Source organism: Schistocerca nitens, chromosome 4, assembly GCF_023898315.1.
Source record: "Schistocerca nitens isolate TAMUIC-IGC-003100 chromosome 4, iqSchNite1.1, whole genome shotgun sequence".
In the NCBI taxonomy this organism is placed as follows: Eukaryota; Metazoa; Arthropoda; class Insecta; order Orthoptera; family Acrididae; genus Schistocerca; species Schistocerca nitens.
The window spans coordinates 389,591,250-389,614,898 of NC_064617.1; the positions used below are offsets into that span (position 1 = coordinate 389,591,250).

A 23,649-nucleotide genomic window follows, 5' to 3' on the forward strand; every position below is an offset into this window, starting at 1 on the left:
AGTGATCTTGTGTGCATCACTGCTGGCAGCGGTGGTCACGGAAATGCGCAGTCGCAAGAAGACCGGGCTCCAGACGGACGCGTGGCGCAACCGAGACGGAAGAGCATGGTGTTCGTTGTGTGGCTCTGGTGCATCGTACTGCATCTGCAGCTGCTATCTGAGCACAGTGACACAATGAACTCTTAGAAAGCGGTTACTTCAGGGGCAGCTCAAAGCCAGACGTTCTGTAGCATGCATTCCACTGACCCAAACTGCCGCCTTTGGGACCCTAGAACTTAGAACTACTTAAACCTAACTAACCTAAGGACATCACACACATCCATGCCCGAGGCAGGATTCGAACCTGCGACCGTAGCGGTCACGCGGTTCCAGACTGAATCGCCTAGAACCGCACGGCCACACCGGCCGGCTAAGCAGCAAGAGGCCAGTCGCTTATTATAGACTATATCCTAATCACTGGAAAAATGGAATAGCTATTCAGGAACACGGGTACACAAAGGTGAGGACATATGTCGTACGCAGTGTCTACCTGTATTAAAAGCGCAGTTGTGCTGTCAGTGGTATAACACTTAAACAAGGATTGCATTGGATTGTCTGGGGGAGGAGACCAGACAGCGAGGTCATCGGTCTCATCGGGTTCAGGAAGGACGGAGAAGGAATCGGCCGTGCACTTTCAAAGGAACCATCCCGACATTTGCCTAGAGCGATTTAGGGAAATCACGGAAAACCTAGCCGGCCGCGGTGGTCTCTCCCGGGTCTAGGCGCTCAGTCCGGAACCGCGCGACTGCTACGATCGCAGATTCGAATCCTGCCTCGGGCATGGGTGTGTGTGATGTCCTTAGGTTAGTTAGGTTTAAGCAGTTCTAAGTTCTAGGGTACTGATGACCACAGATGTTAAGTCCCATAGTGCTCAGAGCCATTTAAACCATTTGAACGGAAAACCTAAATCAGGATGGCCGGACGCGGGATTGAACCGTCCCCCCCCCCCCCCCCCCGAATGCGAGTCCAGTATGCTAGCACTCAAACAATATCTATTACATGAGAAAGTAAATTAAATTTTCTGGAGAAACAAGAACAGAAATTTATAGATAATTGACACTATGTCTCGTAATAGTATCCCATCCATTTAAGGAACAGAGATCAAGTGGGAAGATATTTACGTGTTTGAAGGCTGGCCAATGCCATCCGATGTAACACCCGAGAAACTTTCAAGCAGTTCAATAGTTATTATTGTAAAAAGAGTAGCAGAAGTAATAGAAGAAAAAAGGAAAAAGAAAGTGAATATCTGGAATCGCAAAAAAACATGGCTCAGCAAAACAAAGGTAACAAACGTATAACGAAATGATAAGTAGGAAAATAATAAAACATACAAACAATTGTAAAATATCTCAGAAACAATCAAAATCGAATAGAAGCGAAGCAATTCGATCAAGAACTTCTTCAATATAGAAGCAGATGCTCAAGGGTGAGAAAGAATGGCTTGAATACTATTAAAAGATTTCATTGTTGTTGTTATCTTCAGACCGAATACTCGTTTGATCCTGCTCACCACGCTAGTGTATCCTGTGCAAGCTGTTCATCCCCGAATAACTACCTCAGCCTATATCCATCTGAATTTGCCCACATCCGCCCCACTTCCTTCCATTTCCATACTAACTGTTTCTTGATGCCTCTGGATGTGTACTATCAACCTATCTTTTCCTTTAATCAACATCTAAATAACGGAACTAAAGACAAAGCGAATGTAGAAATAGTATATGGAGACCTATGGCTGGAGTTCTATGAAACAATTTCAAAATATAAAGATATGCAGGAAAGAAGGAACAGCAATGGGTAAATTTAAAAAAAATATCTGTAAATAATGAGCGACTTTAAGCTTTGGGAAGTTATATAACATAACTCGGGATCCACTGAAATGTATGTAGCATACTGTAGAAGTGAAATTCGGGTAATACATAAATGCGTGTTTGAGAAGTAAATATATCCCCTCTGAATGGGAATACAGTATGGTATACTCTTTATTTAACAATCCAAACTGATCTCTTTATGATAACTTTATACCTGTAGAGTTAATAGTCCATTAAATGTTGGCTAAAGAAGTAGAGTCAAAGATATAAGGTGACATCGTAACATAGCTGAGTCCGGCATAAGAAAAGAACATCGTAGAATCATGAAACGAAAGAGGTGCAACAAAGAAACATATGTTTTATTTCTAGGTCACGTAAAAACATTACACTGAGTAAAGAGAGGCAAAATTTTTAACATACTGGAAAACAGAAGCTTGCAACAAAATTTAATAGAAGTAATTAAAAGCGTTTATCATGGCCATGCAATCAAAATGAGGGAACACTCATACAGAAAAGAATGTGAGCATAGGACAAGGATGCAGTTTAACAACAGTACTGTTTAACAAATGTATAAACGCAAATGTAGACGAGAGCTGAGTGTTGTACCCCAGTACGCCTAAATCGAAGAAAAAGAAACAGGCTATATGTCAAGCCTCTACGTTTTGGAGACGACCTGCATGGATTACACAATATAATTTGCAACGTTTTGCCTTCCAGATTCCAGAATCTCTATTCAAAATTTATTTTGGAAACTTGTAGATTCATACTAAAGTACTGTTTAGTAGTATACAACAAGATAACAGTTGTACTTTGAAAGCGCTTTAGGAAATAGATAAACAAAAAAGAGATATTTTGTTTTTTCAGCAGATATATTTGAAGTACATTGCCTTCCACCAACTCTGAGCCGAATGGTCTGTTTCTCAACTACATGAATGCTTGTTGTGGTAAAATTTAAGGAACAAGCGATCTCAGAACACTTTCATACCAGTGTGTTGCAACAACTATGAGAGACGTTTTCCTTGATGTTTACTGTACATTCTATCAGTGCAACACCTTTCTGTTTCGCTAAACAACAGTAATAAGAAAACAATGTTATCGTTTTCTTCAGAGTATTGGCTCCTCTGGTGTGCAACACCTTTCTGTTTCGCTAAACAACAGTAATAAGAAAACAATGTTATCGTTTTCTTCAGAGTATTGGGTCCTCTGGTGTATTTCTTTGAGTGTTCGGCTGCAATCAACACTGTAACAGTAAAACAATGTAGCATTATATGGAGCATTTTCGTCGGTTTGTATGAGCAAGTAATGTGAGTAATCATGTGTAAATCATCCAAAACAGGAAGTAAATAACAGTCTCAAAATTAAGCGTTTTGTCAACGTAATACCAGAAATAAATGCAGTTGCATATCACTCGAAGACTAATCAAAAGTGATTGTCGATACAGCCGCTTCTGTAAACATCTTAATCACTTTGTAAGAAAGCGATGTATAGATTTTATTCTTTACTTCAAAGCAAACATGTCAGTGAAACGAGAAAAATGTTAAAATCATAGCTGATGAATGCCTGGTAGAAAAAAACCACACCTGCCATTGCGTCTTAGGTTTTCGTCCTATACACAAATGCTGGGACAACGGCTGAAGAAATTCTACATTTGACGTACCAGAGGTAGGATTCTGTAAGCTATATTGCATTTCGAAGCAGCAATTAAAAACAAAAACTCATTTATAACACTATGTCAAGGTAGGGGATGGAAGACAGCAAATCAGATGTGTAGCTATCACACAGATAATTCTTGGAACGTGCGACGATTTTTCTTCATTCTGTAGTAAATTTTCCCTGTAAGTATAATATGCCTGACATCGTAGTAATTCTGCGGCTGTAGAGGCAACAGCATTCTCAGCGGACGACAAAAAGCCAAGAGAGTCCTCCTTCTTGCAGTATGTATTGCGTTACAGATTGGCGTTAGAGGTGCTTAACCTCTAGAGTACCATCTCAGAACTAGATAAGAGCTGGTTGCACACGATCAATAACGTGTTCCAGTAGCAAGAACAACAACACGCCACTGCCTTCCTCATAGATGAACAATACCTCGTGTACCATGCATTGTGCCACGTGATGGAATAATATTCTAATTTCACACAATAACAAACAATGCAGCGCAAAATGAATTAATCAAAAATGGTTTACTTCTACGTCGCTCAACATCAAAGTGAATTTTACTTAGATGAGACAGTGTATGCTACTGCTACCGTTCAGTTTCGAGTACTACGTACTGCATCAAATACTACGGTTATAAACTGGCGTTGCGTTTACTCTTAATAAAACATAGAAAAAGCCTTGCGGGTTCCGCGTCAGTGTGTGTTTCTAGCGCTCTACGTTAAATATCTCTCACGTTATTGTCAGTATTACTGACTCGTGTGTATGGACATTACAATAGTGTATGCTGATGCAAGGATTTAATTGTCGTTGAGATAAATTAGGCTCAGATCCTAAGAGTCTATTCTGAGCAATAAGGAAATACCGGGTACCCGTTAAATGTGTTGTACACATATTAATAAATGCTTTCTATTGTTCCTCATTCATTAATGTTAACATTAAATGTGTCCCACTACTTTTCGTATAGTTAGCTGTTAGTTCTCCTTAGTTTGATCAGTAATTATACCCCGATTCCACAGATAAAACTGAGGAGGTTGTCCAGGAATATTTTTTGACTGTTGTGGTGTAAGGGATCTGCCGTCTTGGTCAGGGGGAGAGGGGGGAAGATGTCGTTACGTAGTAATAACATTTCGTTTGCTTTCTTGCCCCTAGTTTTTTCTGTGCCTGGACTGCATTGAGAATATTGCACGGCAGTGTAAATGGCCACGGTATATGCTGTGAATCTTGGAAAAAATTTGTGCCATTCACTCACGTCACTCGCTGTCGACAACATTCATGCCCAATTCTACGTCTTCAATTTTGCATTCGGTACAGCTCGGTTCTGTAGTGACGACATCCGCGTCCCTTTGCATCTGAGGATAGTTAGACTTAATTTTTCGTTGCACTTTTGGGGTTTCCATATTACAGCCTTTCACTATTGTGAAAGTATTTTCGCATGAAGAAAGGTATTGGAATAATGGATGAAATAAGTCGTAATAACTTTGTAATGAGTCACCGGAGACGATATGTCTCTTATACCTACCAAAATAGGCCTACTTCGAAACTATTCCTGATCATCTTTCGAAATTTCATCGGTGGAGCTCGGTTTCACCGTGTATGCCTCACTTGAAGTTCAGATGGAAAGTAGACCTGGTAATGCATACGCAATAAAAGCGTTTTAATGATCGACACCTTAGCGTGTAGCGAGACTAAAACCAATGAGCTCCTCTTCATGAGTCAGTGTCGCTATGCGGGGTCTAGGGATGCTGGCATTCCTAACAGATAACTGTACCCCTGAAATTCTTGACAGTACTTGTTTAGATATCGCTATTTGCCTTCCCCCTTTATACCAGCTTGTGAAATACGGAAGTTGAACGATTGACAGCAGCAATAATGGCAGTCCGTTTATAGCCCTCCACGCGAGTTTAAATGCTGCAGGAGCGGTAGAGATGAAAAACGACAATGCGGCGGGCGCGACCTTCCAGCCGTTACCTACGGTACTGCAGTATCGGGACGGGGCTGTGAGCCCAGTCGTGTTGCTTACCACAGCGCATGCGCGTCACGTGGTAGCCGACTGTGATGTGTAAACATTGGAACGTATATCACCGAGCTACAGCTGCTGGGCGCGGAACAATGCGAAAGCGACACGCGGCCTGCGTCAATTGAACCTACCGATACTGGAGGTCAGCTTTAACTCGTCACATAATTACCTGTCGTGTGACGCCTAACGTGCGCTACCAGAAAGAGAACGAAAAACATTGATAGCATTTATTTTGCGTTTATCTTAATTTTTTGGAATGTAGGTTTTGGTGACTGACCGATGTGCAGCATAGCACGAGGTCTAGGTTAGGTTGCAACGTGACAGTTTGTTCGTGAGTTGGCGAAGCCAGTGAATCTGGATGCTAAATTTTAGTTATGTTGCTAAACTTATCTATAGAACAGACGGAGGTCTATACTCCGTTCAAAATTATTTTAGGATTGACAGCTGCGAAGGAAATAGTGAGGCGAGGCTCAAGAGAGAAGCATAACACGCATCAGACAATCCCACGAGATCTGCGGCCTTAGCATCAAGGAGCAGTTGCCAAGCCCTCACGTCATCACTAAAACACTTCCTGTTTGTAACACGCTTCAGGTTAACTCTGCTTTCTGTACTATGGGATCGTTCGTTGTGTGCTGAGATTTTGTTTGTTTCCGCGTCTTACTCTAATGTGGTAAATATTTTATCTGTTATTACTATCGTTCGTCGTGGGACACATGTCAGAAGCAAGTTCGTCAAATGTCATTCGATGTAAGAGTTCGACGACACTCTCTTGGCCAATGGATTGGCGTGCGAGGTCTGTCGAGAACAATGAAAAATTGTTTTGAACTTTAACTGCATTCACCCTCAATATTTGTTTTTGGGAATTCTTCTAATCATGCGGTTATTTTGCGAGACGTCTTCCTTGGAAAATCTAAAGGAGATGCTTAACGGGTTTCAGCATCTTAAGGTCGAAGCAAGTGGTAATTTTAAAACGGTAGTGCTTAAGCAACAAATCTCCATAAATTACTGGTCGCCAGTTGCTAAATGGAGGAGCTGGCGGAAACATGCGGGCATTACAGCATTAAGCTGTGACTTCATCGTTGTCATTTGAACTCGATAGAAATGGTAGGGCCCAAACTAAAGGTTAAGTTGTGACCAGCAATAAAAAGAATTACTCTGTAGTGAAGGATTCGACAACGAAACTGTTAGGCAAATCACCTCTGAAAATTGGAGGAAAGTCATAAGCCATACGCAGTGCATTACGGAAAGAGACGTGGAAGAATGAAGCTATTTTAGAAAGTTCAGCAGAGGAAATGATTACGTCGTTAAATAACGACAATGACTGTGCCGCTTCGAGCGTGTGTGATAGGGATAAGAGTAATGTCAGTAATAGTTGTAATATTAGAAATAATTAGAGCGTTTCATCACAAAACGTGATGAGAGGTTAAATCTACACCTAGCAATCTATTTCTCTTAATGAAACCAAAGGACTGGTATTTAGTGTCCAACGAGCGACCGGATCATTATGCAGAGTTCCGCTTTGGGGAAGATGAAAATATGAGTTATTCTTAAGAGGTTGTTCTCTTAATAAAATCACACAAATACAAAACAAAAAACTTCGTCGTGTATCGAAAATTCGGAAACGTCACTTTCGCAAATAGGATTTTAAATATTTGAATCTGTTCCAGAAGACACTGATGCTAGTTCCATCTGAAATGTATGCGAGTTTGAGGAAGCTGAATGAAATGTGGTATTGCCGTAGGCCCCGTGCGGGTTGTGGCGTCTCTGTTTCACTCCACGTGCTCTTGCGGAAGTTTCTATTCCAAAGTAATACTGAACAGCGTATAGCTTACGTTGAAAGGTGACAGTCTGGTAGTGAGTTGGGGAAGCCAGTGAACGTGGTGGCACGAGAATAACTGTGATCCTTGTTGCGGTAAGTATGTTACAAATGTATTGGATTTCGACAGGGCACTTATGTTCGCCATTTTGATGGCGTCGGTCAAAGGTGAGGGGTGGTATCGGAGGCTGCAGTTGACAGTGCGGACTCACCTTGAACGTCTTGTAGGACGAGACGACGTAGGCGCCGCCGTCCTCGAGTTCCTCGAGGTGCAGCTTCCGCTCGCCGTCCATGGAGAAGATGTAGCGCGCGCCGCGCGGCAGGTCCAGCCGCAGAGACAGCTTGTCGAGCAGCGCCTCGAGGGTGCCGATGTCTCGGCCCGGCTTGAAGCGGAACTCGACTCCCGGGAAGAAGGGGTCGCCGTTGCGGTAGAAGGTGACCTTGCGCGCGCGCCAGTAGGACAGGTTGTTGTACTTGGCGCCCGCGTCGACGACGGCGTGCGCGCGCGACTTGGGCCGCGACGGCGGCGGCCCGTCGGCCATGTCCAGCAGGTCGGCGTCGTCGGAGGCGTCGTGGCGGCCGGCGCCGGCGTTCTGCTGCTGGCCCCAGTAGCCGCCGGCGCGCGTGCGTCCGCCGCGGGACGCGCGCGGTCTGCGCTGCTGCTGCTGCTGCTGCACCCGGTGCTGGCCCTCTTCGTCGTCGTCGTCCGCCTCCTCCTCGTCGTCGTCCTCAGTGCTCTGGCTGTTCACGACGGTGATAGCAGACTGGCCGCCGCCGCCACCGCCGCCGGTTCCGTTCTGCTGGGGCTGCTCCTCCTGCTGCTGCAGGTGGTTCGCCGGTTGGTCGCTGGGCGGCGCGGCCGCGTCCTCGGCGCCGGCGTTCACCGGCATGTCGCCGCCACCATTCTGCGGCTGCTGTGTCTCCTGTGTCTGTTGTTGGTCCTGCGCGCTTCCGCTGCCGCTGCCGTCCCCCTGCGGAGCTGGTGACCGACTGCCGGCCGACGAAGACCGCGACGAAGAGGGCTGCACCACGACCTGCGGCGCGATCATGCTCGCAGGGCCCCGCTTTGCTTTGCTAATCAGAATAATACTGCCTTCCGGCCGCCGTCCCACCCCACTGGGGCCTTCCCCTCGACCCCGCGCCCCGCTGGCCTCTTTTTTTCTCCGCTCTGTTTTCGGCCCGTTTGGGAGCGCCTACTTTGCCCTCCCTTCCAGCCGCCTCCCTCGCCTCGATTATTGCTCTTTAGCCCCGGCTAAAGCTTAGTGACTTTTCAGTCACCTGACCGACTGCTGTCGCCTTTGCCCTTTCACCCCCTCTCCCAGTGTTTCGCACGTGGACAACACTCTCCCCACCCCTCCCCCACCTCCTGCTCAGTCTAACCCCTTATACTGAGCACGCGGAGGCGGAAGCGGCGGACCACAACAGCGTTCAGAGATTGGCGGCGTTGCCAGCTGCGTGGCGCCCACCCCTCCGGCGCGTGGCCTCGCCGAGACGGACTTGTTGCGCTCGGCCGCCCCCCGCAGCCCCCTGCGGCATCGATCGCTGCGGCAGCGATATGGCAAGCGTGCCCGGCGTCCCCGTTGGGCGCCGGCGTCGAGCTGGGACCAATCGCGAGCGCCGACTCCGCCTTGCGGGTCGGTGGTGGGGGCAGCTCCACGAGAGGGGTACTCCGTACCCGGACGTCCGCCGGCGTCTCCGAATTGCAAATTTTCTTCCTGCACCCTTCCGTTATTTTTTCGAGAAGGATCGACTGTCAGACCTCGTTAATGACGGCCTTAATTGAAGACACGCGATAGGAAAGCACAGTCGCTTTCTCCCTGCTGGCCTTCACCCGAAGGAAACACTTCCGAAACCCTCATGCAGGTTAACAATCGACAGTTGGACCATTTTCCATACGTATCATTCCAACATGGTAGATGGTAATCACAATAAAACCTAACAAGTTTGTTTGTGTGGCCATCCTCCGCAGCAAGCATTTAAATACTTGTTTTGTAAATAAAATGGTTCAAATGGTTCTGAGCACTGTGGGACCTAACTGCTGAGGTCATCAGTCCCCTAGAACTTAGAACTACTTAAACCTAACTAACCTAAGGACATCACACACATCCGAGGCAGGATTCAAACCTGCGACCGTAGCGGTCGCGTGGTTACAGACTGTAGCGCCTAGAACCGCTCTGGTCACCCCGACCGGCTGTAAATAAAACTGCCATTTCCTGGTGCTAGTTACTTTATTTATCCCATACGCATTTCGCCTTCTCTTGTTCTAAGGCATCATCAGTGAGATCTATAACGATACCGTTTTGTTAGTTTTAGATTATTTAACAGTTCATTTCCCGATTTTTTTTGTAAAAGAAGTAATTACTTACGATTTGCTGATCTGCGTTTCTTCACATCTGGCCTGGAGGTCGCACTACCACTTTTATCACTGCTATATAATCAGATCTTTGTGTTCTCGCCTTCCACACACTGTTCACTATGTTTCTCATTCTTTTTTGTGGTGTATTGTTCTTTTGTCACTCGATACATTTCGTCGTACACCGTTTTTCACAACGTAAATATTGCGACTCCATTACGTGTTTCATCTTCTTTGATATCTTGGCAACAAGTAGCTAAACATACCAAAGAAGATGAAACGCGTAGTGGAGTCGCAATATTAACGTTGTGAAAAACAGTGTACGACGAAATAGTTGTATCGAGCGACAAAAGAAAAATAGTCCACCACAAAAAAGAATGAGAAACATGGTGAACAGTGTGTGGAAGGCGAGAACACAAAGATTTGTTTATATGGCAGTGATGAAAGTGGTAGTGCGACCTCCAGACCAGATGTGAGGAAACGCAGATCAGCAAATCGTAAGTGACTACTTTTTCTACAAAAAAAAAAAAAACGCGAGGTGAACTGTTTAATAACCTAAAACTAACAAAACTGTATCGTTATAGATCCCACTGATGATTCCTTAGAACAGGAAAAGGCGAAACGCGTATGGGATAAATAAAGTAACTAGCAGCAGTAAAAGGCAGTTTCATTTACAAAACATAGGAACCTATTTCATTGTCCAATTTTTTTGTATTATACCTTGTCACAGATAAGATTTACTCACATAATATTTTGTGAATATTGACCTCATAAAATAACGACAAAATACGAAAAGCTGTTATTCGGTCACTCTTAAACTAATACTTCTAAAGTAACGAATGTTGTTTGTATAAAAACAAACGATAATACTGTCTTCGAAAAGAAAACGTGTTGTGTGTGTGTGTGTGTGTGTGTGTGTGTGTGTGTGTGTTTGTGTGTGAATTGATAAAAGGAAATTTATGGACTCTGGCCGGCCGGAGTGGCCGTGCGGTTCTAGGCGCTACAGTCTGGAACCGCGTGACCGCTACGGTCGCAGGTTCGAATCCTGCCTCGGGCATGGATGTGTGTGTCGTCCTTAGGTTATTTAGGTTTAAGTAGTTCTAAGTTCTAGGGGATTTATGACCTCAGCAGTTGAGTCCCATAGTGCTCAGAGCCATTTGAACCATTTGAACCTTATGGACTCTCATTCTATCTACAATAGATTAGATTTTATATCTCACTGCATACGATAACTGTCGAGGAAAATTAGATGCAGTCGAGTAAATATGTGTAAAGAACATGCCTCGGAGCAATGAAGAATATAGTTATGTACGCGCTGTTAATAGAAGCACTAGCGGAACGCCTGAGTAAGAAAATATCTGTCTGATAAATATTTCCTTTCCGGATAATCAATTACTGTACACCTAGCTTACCTAAGAAAACGGGCATTTTCGTCTGCATTTGTACTAAACGAAAGGATAAGTACCAAGAAGCTGTCAGCATTATATGACAGTGGAACTACCTATTACAAAGAACTACCCGATGGAGCTCTTCTCTAGTGTATGAAATTGATTACTTTCTAACAAAATTTCGAACTTCGATTAATATAATAGAAGGTGGGATTACAGGATATTTCTTTTACATTCTGCCATTTTTTAAAATTTCAAATTAAATGGCAATACTAATTTCCAGGTGAGAAAGACGGATCGAAACTGAAAGATAAAGGGTATATAGGATGTCCCGTTTGGTGTCCACTAATTTCAGTACGGAAACTGTACATAATTCCTCTAGATCCTTCTAAATAAAGAGCCTAAATCATTGAGATAATAAACGTAATTATTCGTATTGGACGAGTCTCAGGGCACTGAAGTTTTAAAGAAGACTTTAAGTAACAGAAGGGTTACTATCAACAGTCTCGATGTCTGTAGTGGAAGTACTGGCAACCAGGAACTTGTCGAGGACAAAGAACAATGTATTATTACGTATAAAAAGAAGTTTATAGAATGTAGAAACCGGAGTCCCAGAGTAGAAAAAATCTGGGTTAAAATACACAGCAGTATACTCGATATAAAAAGGCTGGAAAAAGAGACAATTTCTAATCTATTTTGTCTTGATATTATGCTTCCCTATAAAGAATTTTAGATATTGTATGTGTGGCATCGAGAATTGCAATCGATTGGAAATGACACCGGAACGCGTTAAAACTCGTTCAGGGAAGCCACAAATATCCACTACAAGACCTGGTTTAATCATCATAATATGTCAAAGGGAACCGTCACCACGATTTCCAGGATAAGTTTTGCTGGTGCAAGGTTTTTTTTTTCCTTCTTTCATGTAAAAAGTCAACGTCAATAAGCGATGCCTCACGGGCGTGGCCTGGCGTTAATGTGATCTCAGTCCTTATAACGAAAACATACACTTACTGATACCATAAGCGAACTATTCTGCAGATGATGTATTATTTTGTAGTTACTATTACTCTCTGCTTTGCTACTCATACACGAAAGAACCTGTGATTCTTACGGACAACCAAAAGAAGATCAAAACCTCAGATCGATGAAATATACATATGTAGCACGGGATATACTGAAGTTATTCCGCTATGAGTCCTTAAACCAGCAAAAGAAACAATATTAATACTTCTCTCTGACTACTAAAAAATGGTTCAAATGGCTCTGAGCACTATGGGACTTAACTGCTGAGGTTATCAGTCCCCTAGAACTTAGAACTACTTAAATCTAACTAACCTAAGGACATCACACACATCCATGCCCGAGGCAGGATTCGAACCTGCGACCGTACCGGTCGAGCGGTTCCAGACTGTAGCGCCTAGAACCGCTCGGCCACACCGGCCGGCTCTGAGTAAAGTCCTGCTCAGATGCTATGGTTTTTATCGATGTGAAGGTATGATATCGGTGTGCTAATATCTAGAGCGTATATTCTGGTAACAATGAAAAACGAGAATTTTTCAACTTCCTCAACCAAATATTCAGCATCTAAAACGTCTTATGGTCGCTAAGATTTCAAATTAATGAATTAATTTAATTTTCTTTCTTCGGTAAGTTTACTTTTCCTGCTTATCATCATTCATTGGTAAGTTAATCTTTAGGACCAAATCAACAATGTTATTCCATTTAGATATAAATCACTCTATATTTTGTTTGATAATATTGTTTATTAATAAATAGATAATTCCTTTTTCTTATAAAAAAATTATTCTTCGTACATGTGATAGAGTACTTAAATTTTCCATAGTACCTGAATTAAATTACTCTTATAATTCTCCTTTCAGTAAATGCTATGCTTTCTTTGGGTACTTTAAATTAGGAATCAAAATTTCTTGTGTTCTTGCTTGCAGTTATTTTATGAAGGTAATCTAATACTTTTGAGGTAAATAGCAAATAGTTTTTTTATTCTGTAATGCAATATTCTTTTTAATTTTCTTTCTGTAGTGGATACACTGGCTGTTTTCGAACAGCGCGGTATTCCCCACCTTTAGCTAATCTTGGTCTTTCATAAAAAATAAAAATAAAATCTAGTTGCCACCGCCACTTTTACCTTATTTCTTAAACACTGAAGCAAAAAAATTCATTCACTTCAGGTACTTGCTTCCCGCTACTCGTAAATATCGAAAATATCTGGTTACAAAAAAATGATGAGTACTCGAAGCAGCCTATTATTATTAAATTATGTTGTTCCTTGCTTCCTATAGCTAGAAAATATCTTCTTACAAATCGGGTATCAATAAGCAAATGTTTTCTACGAGGAAGTCCATATTACGTACGTCTTCCGACACATCGAACCATCCAGAAATCATTTATAGTAACACACATTTCACCATCCAAATACCACAGAGTCTACTTCAACACTCAGAGTAGCATATAGTCACAATGCCAACAGAGAAAAAAATCACTGTACTCACTAGATTATACATATGGATTACCTACGAATACAATTACTGATCCCACAACTTTACTTTAAACATATCTGCAAACCCTTTCAAGACATAATTTAAGTCGGAATCAACCAATGATCACTATTTTTCTCCAACATAATACTCCATTACCCAGATTAAATATTAATTGGAATTCACCTACTGAAAGCAGCAAGATGTACCTAATTTATCCCGAAAATAATTACTTCCCTATTACCAATTATACACTCCGTGCAAAACTTCAGGACGAAAGTAACTTTAGCATGATGTGTCACTGCTAAGTGATGTAGCTCGATGAAACTTAGACCGCACGTAGAAAAAACTGCTTTAGTATAGTACAGAACATAACTGAGATAAATACCAAATGAAACGTACGGAAATGACACTTTTACTCAAGGACAATAATTACACTGAAGTCACCGCGACTTATAATGGTTCCCGAGACATGGTACTCAACTGAGTGTGTGATCACAGCGGAGGACTATGCGTCCTCTGCAAGGTGCTTCCATGCTGACCACAAGACTGGTAACGAGTGGACGGGTGTACATTCAGATCAGCGAGCAAGAATTTCTGAAATTAATCCTAAGGTGTTCTTTGTACCCTATCATACCACTCTCTCAGGGTTTGCGAATAACATGCTATTGCAAAGGCTATGTGTGCCTTTTTTGTGAACTTAGAAAGTTTGTACGTGTTTCACTCAGCTTGCAGCCACAAATGGACCATCATTCTGAAACGTTCGAGCTACAATTAAGAGACTTTCAAACACACGATGGAGTGCTCACTACGATGTTAAGCATGTGTTTCAAAGATTTAAAAAGATTATTGATTCCACTGAGGAAATACCTTATTCCTTGGGAACTATAGAAACCAGAGGATCTGGTTAAAGTCTATTGTCTGCACTGTTGATTTCTCGTTTTTTGTTTTTTTGTGGTTGCGGAGCACTGACTTTGCAGAAGTCAACGAAGCGCAGAAGTATTTACAAATTCTTGGAGCCTTCTTCGGAATGTGTATTACATTACAGATGGGAAGTCTGAATCTCTGAATGAAAGACGTGGGAAATTACATTGTCGACGAAGCATTTGGATTTCCGAAGTAGCATGCGAATATGATGGAGTGCATAGACAGGTTTCGGCAAGAAATCGATACACGCTGCAAAACCATGGAACATTTTGCTGTTTTAGAACCCAGATATCTGACTTTGGTAACAGAGCTTCTCACCATTGTAAAAAGCTTTTCATTTTTTGGCTGAAGCGGTTTTTCATTCGGGTTTGCTTCCTAATATGTAATTATGGAAATCCGTTTCTGCCTTGAGCAAATACAAATTCTTGTTTTTTAATGCCCAAAAATTTTTCGGTAAGCTTCACCATCGTCAGTAGGTTCATTCATTTTCTGACAATGAATATGTAAAGAAATTTTGCACGATAATACATAAGTTTTGACATTATGGCATTCAAACTTATAAAATTAACCAAAATTTTATGTTTTAGTATCACATATTGATGTTTCAGTTAGATTACGTCATGGTCAGAGATTCCGAAATCACATACTGGATCGCAAGGCATACACGGGAGCAGATATAGCCTCAGATTACAATGCAGCCGTGATGAAGAGTAGGCTGAAGTTCAAGAGATTAGACAGGAAGAATTAAAACGGAAAGAAGTGGGATACAGAAGTACTAAGCGATGAGGGGAAACTCTTGAAGTTTTCTTAGGCTACAGATAACGGCAATAAGGAGTATCTCAGTAGGCAGTACAGTTGAAAAGGAATGGACATCTCTAAAAAGGGCAATCATAGAAGTTGGAAAGAAAAACATAGGTACAAAGACGGTAACTGCGAAAAAATCATGCGTAACAGAAGAAATCCTTCATTTGATTGATGAAAGAAGGAATTACAAAAATGTTCAGGGAATTCAGGAATACAGAAAAACAAGTCACTGAAAAATGACATAAGTAGGAAGTGCAGGGAAGCTAAGACGAAATGGCAACATGAAACATGTGAAGAAATCGAAAAATAAATGATTGTCGGAAGGACTGGCGCAGCATACAGGAAAGTCAAAATAACCTTCGGTGGCTAAAAAAGCAAGGGTGGTAACATTAAGAGTGCAACGGGAATTCCACTGTTAAATGCAGAGGAGAGAGCAGATAGGTGGAAAGGCTAGATTGAAGGCCTCTGTGAGGGGGAAGATTTGTTTGATGTGATAATAGAAGAAGCAGAAATTGATTTAGAAGAGATAGGGGATCCAGTATTAGAATCAGAATTTAAGAGAGTTTTGGAGGAGTTAAGATCAAATAAGGCAGAGGGGATGGATAACATTCCATCAGAATTTCTAAAATCATTGGTCAACAAAACGACTATTTACGGTGGTATGTAGAATCTATGAGTATGGTAACATACCATCTTACTTTCGGAAAAATATCATACACACAATTCCGAAGATTGCAAAAGCTGACTACTGCGAGAATTATCGCACAATTAACTTAACAGCTCATGCGTCCAAGTTGCCGACAAGAATAATATACAGAAGAAAGGAAAAGAAAATTGAGGATGTGCTAGATGACGATCAATTTGGCTTTAGAAAAGGTAAGGTAGCAGAGAGGCTATTTTGACTTTGCCGTTGATAATGGATGCGAGACTAAAGAAAAGTCGAGACACGTTCGTAGGATTTGTCGATGTGGAATAAGCGTTCGACAATGTAAAATGGTGTAAGATGTTTTAAATTCTAAGCAAAATAGGAGTAAGCTGTAACGAGAGACGGGTAATATGCAATGTGCACCAGAGCCAAGAGGGAATAGTAAGAATGAACGACCAAGAACGAAGAACTCGGATTACAAACGGCATAAGACAGGGATGTAGTCTTTCCCTCCTACCGTTCAATCTGTGCATCGAAGAAACAATGATGGAAATAAAACAAAGCTTCAGGAGTGGAACTAAAATTCAAGGTGAAAGGATCCCAGTGATACGAATCGCTGATGACATTACTATCTGAGTGAAAGTGAAGAAGAATTACATGATATGCTGAATGGAATGAATACAGAATATGGACTGAGAGTAAATCGAAGAAAGACGAAAGTAATGAGAAGCAGCAGAAATGGGAAAAGCGAAAAATTTAACATCAGGATTGATGGTCACGAAGAATGAACTTCTGGAGCACAGCATTGTATGGTAGTGAAACATGGACTGTGGGAAAACTGGAACTGAAGAGAATCGAAGAGAATGTGGTGCTACAGACAAATGTTGAAAATTAGGTGGACTGATAAGGTAAGGAATAAGGAGGTTCTGTTCAGAATCGAAGAGGAAAGGAATATGTGGAAAACACTGACAAGGAGAAGGGACAGGATGATAGAACATCTGTTAAGACATCATGGAAAGACTTCCATGATACTAGAGGGAGCTGTAGAGGACAAAAACTGTAGAGAAAGACAGAGATTGGAATACATCCAGCAAATAATTGAGGACGTACCTTGCAAGTCCTACTCTGAGATGAAGAGTTTGGTACAGGAGAGGAATTCATGGGGGGCCGCATCAAACCAGTCAGAGGACTGATGACCATAAAAAATCTATGTTTACATAGCTGACGTTTCAGTGCAGCTGATATTTTGCTCCAAGATGTCATCTCAAATTAATATGGATTTTTCCAATATTATGTTTCGCATATTTATCAAAAAGTTAGTCCTAAAATGAAACATTTCTTTTTTCTACTCTCTTAACGTTCATTTGTTTTGTTAAAGTAATAGGTTTAGATGTGACATGTTGATTGTGAATGATGGTGGAACAAGTGATTATCTGATAAAAAGCGACATTGAGTGTTTGGAAGCACAGTTTTGGCATTCCCTGTGAGGCATACAAAAGCGGAAAAAGTAAGTGTACTCAAATTAAATTCTCAGAACCCTTCCTGCACACCAGTTTGAAACTTTAATTCGTAATCAACATATCACAACAACATTTTCGAATACCATTACTTTAAACTAACAAATGATAGTTAAAGAATAAACAAAAAAGCGCTGACAGCAGAACGTAAAATGATAGTTGTACTATTACATTGGCAAAACGGAAAAAATTAGTAGTTTCATTCTAGGCCTAATATTTTGGTAAATATAAGTAACATAATATTTAAAAAATCCTAATTAATTGCCGGTGACAAACTGGAGGAAAGTATTATCTGTACTGCAAATGTCAGCCACAAAAAGATATGTATTTTTTCTGGTAATAACTTTATAAATGTAAATAACACAATCTCGAAACTTTTTTATTGTCTTGCATTATTTCTTTACACATTGTTTGACAGAAAATAGATGAAGCTTTTGATAATGGTGACATCATCAAAATATGTCTGGGTGTTAAACAAGAAGTATTTGTGTTTGTTCAAGGCAGAACGGCATTACCATAATTATAGATGTAAAATGTTTTGTTGACATTTATGATGGGGCATATAAGCTTGGTATCCTTGCAGAAATTACATGCTTATGAAGATTTCTGCGAGCTTTCAGTGTTCCAAAAGGAGAGGGTTGGGTTGGGTTGTTTGGAGGAAGAGTCCAAACATCGAGGTCATCGGTCTCATCGGATTAGGGAAGGACGGGGAAGGAAGTCGGCCGTGCCCTTTCAGAGGAACCATCCCGACATTTGCCTGGAGCGATTTAGGGAAATCACGGAAAACATAAATCAGGATGGCCGGACGCGGGATTGAACCGTCGTCCTCCCGAATGCGAGTCCAGTGTTTTAACCAATGCGCCACCTCGCTCGGTGCCAAAAGGAGAGTCTCCTGGTTACACGGCTTAAAGATTCTTATAGTTCGTGGTTGAATATGAGTTTTCCCAATCTGTTCCCAACCTCATTTTATCGTTAAGATCTTTGTATGGTTCAAATGGCTCTGAGCACTATGGGACTCAACATCTTAGGTCATAAGTCCCCTAGAACTTAGAACTACTTAAACCTAACTAACCTAAGGACATCACACACACCCATGCCCGAGGCAGGATTCGAACCTGCGACCGTAGCAGTCCCGCGGTTCCGGACTGCAGCGCCAGAACCGCTAGACCACCGCGGCCGGCAAGATCTTTGTATGTTACAGTAGCGTTATGTGAGAGGAGTTTTTCAAAAATCAAACTAATTACGAATTATCTTAGGTCCAATATAAGTCAAGCTCGTTTCTAATGCGACAATTTTGCCAATCAACGATAATGTACCTAAGGTTTTCGGCTTTGATGACGTAATTTCGAAACTTGTTTCAGTAAAAGTTAGAAGAAAGACTCTAAACTACATGTTAAAGTCACCTATCACCAAGATATTTGATTATTTGTGCAGCTCATTATAATCAAACTATGTTATTTATAAAAATGTCTTTTAGTTGTTTGTTCCCTTTGGTAAACACTGTTTACATAAAAGTTAACATTTCACTTCGCTTTTTATGACAAAATGTCTTCCCCAAAAAACACTATTTGATGTTTTTGTAGGGTTTGTGGGGTGGAGAGTGACAAGTAAAATGCCACATCGAATACCAAGCTACCTAGCTATCCCACTGATATTTTGTTGTGTTGTGTTTTAATACTTATTAAATGCATGTTCAGTAGATGTTTGTGCTGAAGTTTTGGTTTAACATTTTAATGTAACTTATTATAAATAAAAGAACGGTAATTGTAGTTTGCAGCTCACGACAACCAAATAGGATGGCTGTAGCGATGTATTAATCAAGTTACAAAATAATTATAAAAAAGCTATGTAGAAACACAGTGAAAAACGTGTATTGCTATGTACTATACCACATGCTATCGAATCTGAAGCATAGACATATACTTATCCACCTTGAGGAGGTGAAATGGGACAACCGGGCAGCCTAAGTCTTGTGTACTAAGCAAGACGCATCCCACAGATACCACGAGAGTCTCAATCCCGAGCAGCAATCTCCACATGGCGCCCACAACCCGGACCTCTTTCCTCTTCCACGACACGTCCTTCCGCATGTCTCATTCGCCAACCGACAATGTGGAAGGCCACCTAAGAAATCACTGTCAGCTGTGCACTACATTGCTTCCGCCTTGTACTGGAGGACAGGGAAATTCTTCTTTCGACGTGCACAAAATACATGCCACAGACGCTCATACAATACCAAGCCAGCAGTCAGACAGTTAAGCACCTACAGCCAGCCGAGCACAGTTCTCTTCACGACTACACTCCGACTTAGCAGTTGCTATCTACGCAGTAATAGCACAATCAAAAGTGTCTGCAATATTACTATCAGTCGTAGTGACAATATCACAGACTGCCAAGAGGCAGCAAAGTTATTTTAGATATCAATGTATTAGGTTTAGGACGTAGAGTGCCATCGTAACAAACTGTACCAAGCGCCATTTAGTAGCATGCTATTAATAAATTCATTGGTTATTTCTTATTATGTTGCCACAATTTTGTTCTAGTGCCACCCTGTCAAGCAAGGGTTCAATTAGTAACCGTGCAGTCTACCACCATTAAAGAACAGTAGCAGTAAAACACTTTTCTGCTATCATAGATGTATGGGCTGAGTTAATAATTACATTCAGATACAAGATTTCTAACATTTCGCCAGTACTCATCATTGTATGACGAAGAGAAACTGGAAATTGTTGAAAACGAATTTCGTCAGTTCCCAGCACTAGCAAGGAAGTAGCGCAAACCCACAGTTTTTTCATCAACTGGGGCTACAAACAAATATAAAAAAACTAAGCAGGACAAGTTTTTATTTTTACATCATTTTGAATACATGATTCTTTACTTCGACAAAGCGGCAACACTGCACGGCTTAAAATGTTTTGTGACTGATAGATTTTAGGATCGCTAATCCGTTTTCTTTCCATGAAGATTTTTGTAAATTTTCTAAACTGTTCTCAGCATATTTTGCAGACATGTTCCAACCGCAAATCGTCCTACAGCCCATGCTAAACTTATACCAACAACTGACAGCAGCCCGGGAGCTTACGGTGGCCCGACTTGAAGAAAGCGAGACCAAAGGCCAAACACAACCATTGCTTTTCAAGACCCCGCCGCCACGCTTTCTGGCATTCGATCCGAAAGTTGAGTCCTGGAACAGCTATACTCAGCGTGTGGAGCAGACATCAGGTGATGTGGAACATTTTTATTACTACATGCAGATCCAGCTGTATTTCATCTCCTTTAGAAATTATCACTTACCTGTGAACCTGTGATTCTCTCTTATTCTGACATTAAAGAAATGCTTGCAAAGTATTTTGACTCGTAAGAGCTTGTCGCTGCTGCCAGAAATAGAATTTTTCAATGTTTCAAAAAGTCAGATCAATGATGCTACAAAGAGTTGATTACTCAATTAAAGGCCCTGGCCAAGTAATGTAATTTCATTGTCAAAATGATAAATGTAAGAGGTATTATGTAGACTCATTAATTCGCACCGTGCTTATCAGGCACTCCTTTGAATTAAACTAAAGAAAGGACTTGCTTAGTCTGACAAACCCGTCTTTACAAGACTATCTGCCATTCATTTGGGCATACTAAAAAACGCATATTCCTGCTGAAACATTACAGCGTGTTCACTAGATGTAAACAGCAGGCAGGGCCAAGTAACCAGCACGGCAGAGCTGGGTAAAAAAGAGCCCACATGCTACTTGACTGAACCAGTCAGTAAACAAGTTTAGAAATTCTAAATTATAGTATTTATCACGCTATGGCGTAAACCGTAAACCAGAAAAAAGATAATTGTTTCTATAGAAACGCACGTTGCAAGTCCTGCAAATAGATCAGATGAAGGCCTCAAACGTCCAATACGAAGCACAATCGACAAAACAAACACTCAAACGAGTGGCTATTCTTAATCGTAAAAAGTCATGTAATGTTGAGGACGAACATATGAAAATTCAACAAAATATCACGGACAAAACGTCACATCCCTACCAGTTTTTCTGCCAAGAGGTAAGTCGTTATTTGTAACTCTTCGAGTTAACAAAGTGCTTAATAATTTTAAAATTCAGTCAGGGTCTTCAGTTTCAGTAGTTAACTTACACGGGTACTGAAAGTTAGAAATGCCAAAGTTAAGTCTTCCAAAATTCGCCGTTCAGTTACTGTAATCGTGAGAGTCTAGTAAAAGGATAATTTTCAACAGATATGACGTATAAACAGTTTGCATTTGTAGTTGTAAATTCAAATAAACCAACGATTTTCCTAGGACTGGATCTCTTCAAGGTTTCGGACTTCAACATTCACGAGAGAGCGAATCGTATTCAAGCTGACTTTCAAGATGAAAAGTTAAATGTAGCTGTTGGAAAAATATTATGATATTTTTACGAAGCAACGACCAGTATCAAAGATAACAAGGTACTCATCACGTTAAAGCTGGAAGCGGTACCGAAATTTTGCAAAGCACAAAACACTCGTTTTGTGTTAAAAGGTATAGTAAAGCAGGAACGCGATCATCTTGAATAAAAATGTGGTAATCGAAACCATAATCAGTAGCCGATGTGCAATGCCGATAGAGTTGTACAGAAACCGAACAGCTCACTTAGCATGTGCGGAAATGTCAGTCAAATGATTCTGAAACCGAAGAACTGACGTGAAAATTAGCTGGAGGTGTGTACTTTACCAGGCAGGATCTTAAGGAAGCATATTTGCAAAACCGTCTGGACGAAGACACACAGGAATTTATGGTGACGAATACTCAATTTGGTCTCTATCGCTCCAAAAGTTTACTATTTGGAATGGACAGTTTGTTCCAGCGGCATTTAGGACAATTAATCTGAAGAGCTCCAAACGCTGAAAACTACCTTACCCAACAATAAGATGATAAAATAAGAAATAATTTAAGAAACTTAAGTCTAGCCAGCCCACAGATACAGACTTTAGATATAATATTTTGACAAATATTACAAATCCAAGTAAAAAAACAGGCAACGCAACAAATTGAAATCAGTGTCTACAACAATAAGAACTATTACTTTGGCTATAGCTTACCTACAACTGAACTAAAATTAGCATTAAACTTTACATCTTTGAAAACTAAGACCGGTTGCAGTTTTTCACCTAAAACTGTTGCTCACATTCCGACTTTAAAGAAATCTACGACATACAACAAAGAGGTTTTATGTGAATACGTGGAGTCTGTTCTTTCAGACATATACGAAAGAACAGGCACCACGCCTTCACATAACGGATTCGCCTCACCTTCAGTTCAAACCCACATTTACTTTCGACCTCTAGTGGAAACCTAAAGAACTAGCGAGCGAGGAGGGCGTGGACGGGAACTGCAGATAGGAGGGAATGTGAGTCTCCAAGCATTTGCGATAAACAATGTGTCTGAGAGGCGCAGTTGTTCACGCAAATGCCTAGTAAGCAAGCAGTCATACGTTCGAGTCCGGGTCTGTCACACATTTTCCCTCGTCGCCGCTGATTCCGCATAAAGTCTTGATCCAGATGATGTGATTAATTCCTTACCTTTCCCTTCTCTCCCATCTCCATCTTCAGTTTCCATAATATGCATTACAGGTGCTGATTTTGGGTGGCGTCTGTTCCTCCTAACATCTCCAAAAGAACAGACACCACACGTTCAAATAACTTATTCGCCTCGATGGGCAATGCATCTACAACCTTCATTGTGTCCTCTTTGAATCTCACTGATTTGACTGTATGGTTCGCGCATACGTCTGCGAGGTATCCCGCACGCCTGCTCAAGTCACACTGATCCATTACCTTCGGTTTATAGTGACAACAAGAACCGTAGGCACATTTTACCGGTAGGTAGTGTTGCGCCTCGAACCCACAGGCCGACATCTTTCGAATTCTAATCATTTCTGCAGAGCATACTAATGTACATGTCCTGTAAATATGAATGTCCTATCTCTAGTCGTCAAAGGTGTTCTGTTTTTTCTGAACAAGAGTGTATATCCGGAAACCAGTACCTCTTCAAATATACGCCGTTTTCCATGTGCCGAGTAAAGGATAGTATTTGGGGGTGTAGTCCGTCACAAGAGATGGCACAGTAAATTACCTCAATACGCACCTGTGGCCAGATGAAAATCCTGCAGAAGCCATGGACGTGAGGTAGCAGGATCGCTT

General features: G+C 41.4%; 1 protein-coding gene across 1 annotated transcript in view; it reads right to left on the reverse strand.

Moving 5' to 3' along the window:
- LOC126251551 (echinoderm microtubule-associated protein-like CG42247) overlaps nucleotides 1–7,645 on the reverse strand; it is a 569,483-nt gene extending 561,838 nt beyond the window's left edge. Inside the window, 1 exon segment of the mRNA XM_049952063.1 lies at nucleotides 7,549–7,645. Coding sequence (XP_049808020.1) covers nucleotides 7,549–7,629 — 81 coding nt within the window. The 5' untranslated portion in view covers nucleotides 7,630–7,645.
- Between the last annotated feature and the right edge of the window lie 16,004 nt (nucleotides 7,646–23,649).